The sequence below is a fragment of the Malania oleifera genome, chromosome 9, assembly GCF_029873635.1.
Source record: "Malania oleifera isolate guangnan ecotype guangnan chromosome 9, ASM2987363v1, whole genome shotgun sequence".
Taxonomy (NCBI): domain Eukaryota; kingdom Viridiplantae; phylum Streptophyta; class Magnoliopsida; order Santalales; family Ximeniaceae; genus Malania; species Malania oleifera.
In genome coordinates this window covers 70,076,590-70,082,494 of record NC_080425.1, presented here as the reverse complement: position 1 = coordinate 70,082,494, position 5,905 = coordinate 70,076,590, and the positions used below count along the sequence as shown (strand labels likewise).

General features: G+C 40.9%; 1 protein-coding gene across 1 annotated transcript; it reads right to left on the bottom strand.

The window, feature by feature from the left end:
• Positions 1–4,548: 4,548 nt before the first annotated feature.
• On the bottom strand, positions 4,549–5,522 carry LOC131163495 (transcription factor bHLH118). Its single transcript, XM_058120091.1, has 3 exons — positions 5,208–5,522; positions 4,743–5,090; positions 4,549–4,614 (listed from the first exon to the last, which is right to left on the bottom strand). The coding sequence occupies exons 1-3, from the start codon at positions 5,520–5,522 to the stop codon at positions 4,549–4,551; spliced, it is 729 nt and encodes a 242-aa protein (XP_057976074.1).
• Between the last annotated feature and the right edge of the window lie 383 nt (positions 5,523–5,905).

The window sequence follows — 5,905 nt, the reverse complement described above, 5'->3', positions numbered from 1 at the left end:
ATTCTGTTGATAACCCGAGCCTTTGTTCCTCTTCTTCCACGATCCCTGATGAGATCCGGACTAAGAACCAGAAGGTACTGGCCTCTTCTTCGGCTCCTGATCCACCTCTATCCAAGAGTGGCTTTATCCACTAAAACCGAAAACTCATGGATCTGAAGCATACCCACTAGTTTGCGAATGTCCTTCCTTGGGCCCTTCTTGAACCTTCGAGTCTTCTCGTACTCATTCGAGATCAAACATGGTGCGAACCGGGATAGCTCTATATACCAAGCAGCATACCCCTGCACCGTCATACTCCCTTGAGTTAGCGCAGAAAACTCATCCTCTTTAGCATCACATACAAAAGCTGGGAAGTATCTATCAAAGAACACTTCTTTAAAACGGCTCCAAGACATCTCCATAGAATCAGCCCTCTACTTCTCCAACAAACTCTCGCAGTCCACCATCACCCTGCCTCCCTAGATAACTGGAAGGTAGCATAAAGAACTCTCAGCCTATCTTTGTAGTGTAGGACCTCCAAGACCCTCTCAGTCTTCTCGACCCAGTCCTCTGCTATCGTCAGGTCATGTTCCCCTGAGAATGTCGAAGGATGCATGCATGTGAACCTCTAAATAGTGCACCTCGTAGGCATAGGAGAATGTTCGTGTCTCCTCACACTCCGCCCGATCTCCTGCAGAACCTGCCTCATCAATCCTCGAGGCAGGAGACTCATCACTCGCCATCTCCTCAGAGCCACTTCCCAAGTCATTATCCTTGGGCTCCATTCTGAAAACACAATAGAGTTCTATCAAGACCCCTACAACATGTACAATTAACACAATTATCTAACCACATTCATGTTAACTACTACCTATCAGGTCTAGATATGTCCTATCACACTGACACAAAAGTCACCAATAGTTTTCCGTGATTTTACTGGAGTCATCATTCCAGGAAAAACACAGAACACCACCGACGAATCTTGGTCTAGCAACAAAACATCCCTCAACCAACTCTACCCACATCCAACCTTCTATGCTCTGGTATGTACACACAGCTATGCCTAACCAAGTCTACAATATCTAACAACCTAGTTAGCTCTGATACCAAGCTGTCACGCCTCGAACCCGGAAATGGGACCCAGAGGTGAAATAGTAATCTAACATGTCCCTGTATCATACAAATCGCCAAAGATATAGTATGATGAATGAGGGTCCGACCCCGTGGGTTTCCCAAGCACCCAATACACATTCATATACAATCATATACATAGCGAAAAATAAGTCTTTCTCTACATACACAGTAACATACCAGAGTCTACACAAAGGAGTCAAACTCTGCAAAATACCACACAACCCCGGGTGTCAGCCAAAACCACCAAAAGACCACCCAGTACAGTCCTAGTACTTACCCAAGTACCTATCGCAGTACATCGACCACTATGCTCCCACACCAGGACACTAGTTTCGGTTACTCGACGGATCTAAAAAAAATATGTATGTACAACAGGGGTGAGACACCTCTTAGTAAGGGCAGACACAGGTTATATTGGTGTGTGGCATTTGAGTGTTATCATGACAGCAAAACATACACAGTTAAATGTAGTTCCAGTACTAGTTTCAGCATAGTGCATACGCGCGCGCACACATATGATCAACTTGGTGTCGTCACACCCTTTGGCCCATAGCCAGCCCACAATACCTTGCGTCGGCTCGTAACCAGCCCGCGATACACGGCGTCCCTAGCACATGGCGAACCCCAAGCTCCCATGGCATTGTACCAATACTAATTGGTGGATCCACACCTTTCGATGATCAGCCGGTAAGGCTCACACCCTCAGATATAGAGCCGGACACTTATGCAAAACATGACCAGCTTTTTTATACGCCCTCGGATATAGAGTCGGACATTCTCAGTACTTGAAACAACTTGGAACCCAGTTCTTATTACATTCCATTAAAACACAACCATGCATACTCATGTAACCAAACAAATCACACCCATTTGGTAATCAAAAAATCATGCTTTTCCAAACATATACAGTTTAAATAAATTCAAGGCACCACCATCCCCATTACACGATATAAATCACCATATACATACTGTTTTCCAACAAAACTAGGGATGCAACCTAATACCCCCTTTTCCCCAAAACTGTAACATGAAAAAACCCATAATTTTATCCGTCAGATTCCCCCAAATGAGTAATCAAAATGCACATAGGACTACGAACTACAGTTCTACCAAGTCTGATTTCAAAAATAATCGACATAAACTGAATCCTTTTACCTTTTCCCGAATGACAAACCCCGAACTCCAAGGCCCCTAAACAGCAAATCGAGTTCCAAAACCTACATACCACAATACAGAATATGCTCACAAACCTATTATCTACACAACTATAGGATTAGAATTGAAAATTGAGCCTTACCTTGATTTCGAGCCAAAACTCGAGAATGCCCGAAACGAAAATCTAATCCGTAGAACTTGTAGAGAATCCTTCCACGATCCTCGTGGTAACCTCGGATCAACGATTCTCACAACATATGACGCAGAAATCTAGAGAGATAGAGAGTAGGTTAAGTTTATAGAGAGATAGAGAGAGAATTTGAGTTTTCTTAGCTGAAAAGTAATGAAAATATCTATTTATAATAGTTTTGACTCAGCTGTCTTCGTCGAAGAGCCTGAGATTTCCGATTCCCCGATACCCCTTGGCTTCTCCTCGTCAATGAGCCTCTGAACTTCGTCGACGAGTAGCACAAGGTCTTCGTCGACGAAATCTGGTTTCGTCGACAAAGCCTGCTCAAATTTCAATTTTACCCTTTTTTTAATTATTTAAATTCATATATTACAGTTCGGGTTCTTACAGAATAGTTCCACATTAGTATAAAAAGTTGTTTTGAATTTTTTGTTTTATTTGTTCCACATTGGAGAGAAGTGTTTTTTGGGCTTGAGGTTAAAGTTATATAAAGAGCTCAACTCTTCATTTGTAAAACACATCTCAAAGTTGTACTTTGTCAAGAAGTAGTGGATTCTCAAGTGAGTCATTCATAGGTTTCCTAGTCTCACGCAGAAGCTTAAGACACTCCTCCATGATGCCAAGAGCTCACCTCTAATTAAATACTCCTTAGGGTGTTCACTTAGTGCCCAAAAGCACTCTGGGGTTAGTAGGTAGCTCACCTTATATTCCACTTAAAGTAAAGTCTTCTTGTCACATTATCACTCAAGCATAGTTAACCATATGCAAGTTTCATGATCGATCATACATCACAGGCCAAGAACGTCACTATGTGACAACTGTTTGCATCACCATAGCGTCATAATGACATTCAGAATGCATACGTCCTATGACATCTATCCATGACCAAATCCATGATAAACAGAGTTCCTTCAATAATCCATCTGAATATCGTTTTCTTCCAAAGTTACCGTGCTAATCATTCTTCAAATTTGACAAAGTCAAGAACAAAAACATAACAGCGTGACATATGGCTTGCGGTTTGCAGTAGGATAAGATACCTTTTGTTGCTTGTGGATAAATTTTTTGGGCTATAGGTGAGTGTAACTCAATTGCCATTAGCAACTCATGCAAAACCTAATTTATCATTGCAAACAAATTTTGTTCTAACCTTTGGGAGCTGCAAATTCCAAACTAGTGCCAAAAAATGTGCAAAGCATAGCAAAAATGAGGAAGATCTTTTTGCTTTAGAATATTATATATATATATATATATATATATATAGAGAGAGAGAGAGAGAGAGAGAGAGAGAGAGAGAGAGAGAGAGAGAGAGAGAGAGAGAGAGAGAGAGATCAAATTTAGGGTTGGGAATTTCTTCATTTGGTGAAATCACGAGGAACACAGAATCATCAAACCAATGCTGACATGAAAATCAAGGGTGACGTTAAATGCAAATTTCGACGTCAGTCAATAAATGATACTGTATATATCATTTACAAACTTCAATATCCTGAATTTCTGATATAAATTAATCTGTGAATATGAGAAAACTTTGCAGTATATTTATAGCCTTTTAACTAAAGACGAGTTTGACTTGACACATCCAAAAATCACTAACATAGAGATAAGACCGCCTACATCTTACCCCCAGACTCCTATAGTGTGGGGGCCTGGAGTATAAGATCCATAGAAAAAATCACGTCTTGCTGGGAGCTTTTGATATTGAAATGCGTAAATTGACTCGGGCAGTATTGCGCTCTTGGGCGTCAAAGCAAGGAATATAAACAAAGAAATTAGAAAAATGAATAAACTATATTGGGAAAAAAATTTGATCACGATGAGCTTCTGCTTTACTGAAAAATTTGGTATCATTATCAACATCTCACTAACAGTTTTAATGTCGAACAGCCAAACTGGGTGGTGAAAAGCAATCGATATGTTCACAAGAAGAATTTCTAGATAATATATTACTGTTACCTAGCACAAACCTGAGGTGACCAGGAGCAAGACCTGGAAGGGATCACAAACTCAAACTTAAATTTTTTTTTTTCCTAGGCAAACTTCCATCTAATGTAAAGCAATCCAAAGAGCTTCAACAATCTACCTCGAAATCAGACTTTTAAGTCTGCCAATTTCTGCTGCAGGCCCGATAGATCGACGGTCCGACCGTCACTCACCTGTGGGTAAGCTTACAAATGAGAAGGATTTCTTGTAAATTATGCAAATATAGCAGAAAATCTTCATTAAGCCCAAAACCCAAAAGCCAAAACTAGATTATTTATTCAAAAGAATTATCATGCAGTACCTCAGACTCTATAGTGTGAATAAGCCTTTCATTGACTATAGCAGAAATGCAGCTGACAACACTCAAGCCTTCTCCAATTAAAACTCCAAGAACTGTGGAAAGAGGCAGCCCTCCTTCCCCCAGAGCGGTGCTTAGAACAATCTCCACCCCTGCCCAGCAAGGTTTTACTGTCACAGCAGCAGAGCCCAGTGAACCTTTTTGGGAACATTCTTCTGCAACATTGACATTGCTCGATTCGGACAGTCTCTTTAGTCCATCTTTCCTGTCACTTAGACTTCTGAGATTCTTCTGCAGATGTCTTATATAGTTCACAGCCTCGTGCATATGATCGGATATCGATCGCTTTCCCTGAAACACCAACACTGTAATCCTCAGCATAAAGCCAGAACAGTAGAACTCACAAAATAAAAAGCTCTACATCAAAAAAATTAATGGGGAATATGATTGATTAGAAGGTTATTTGACCTGGAGATATTCCTGAGGGAGAAGCGAGCGGAGAGACTCATAAAGGGCAGCCATTTCTTGCCTTCTTTGTCTTTCAATATCTCTGTGCATCATCTTCTTCTTCTTGGATTCATGTGGGTTATCATCATTGCTGCCAAAGCTGGCATATGGCTTACGCCCGCGGCGATAGTCCGGCTTCTTGCCGCAGCCATTGCCGTCCAGAGAAGTTGATGGGAGTTCATCTTTCTGGACTGTTTGTTGTTGGGAGGGAATAAAAGAGATTGAGAACACTTCGTCAGTGCGGTCAAGTGGAAACACAGGAGAAACGTAGTCCATGCTGCAAGGTCTCAGTTAAGTTAATTCTCTACATCTTTTCTCTCTCTAGGCCTCAATCCCAGTCTCTTTAAAAGTGGGAGTAGGAGATACGTTATTTTCATCAGCAGAGATCTTTGATGGGCCTATGGTTGCCAGATTTTATGTTTTTAATATTTTATTGAGAGAAGATAGGGTGTTTTAGGGCACTGTATATTTGGTGGCTGACGGGCCTTCGTCCGCATTTACAGATAGCAGCAAACTAGCATGTTATGGTATTAATAATAATAATAATACGAATGTACATTATTTGGTATTATGCCTAGAGTACTTACACAATTATCACTATCAAATAAAAATTGTTGAGGGCTTAAACCTTCGGCTACAATATGTATACATAGCTCCGT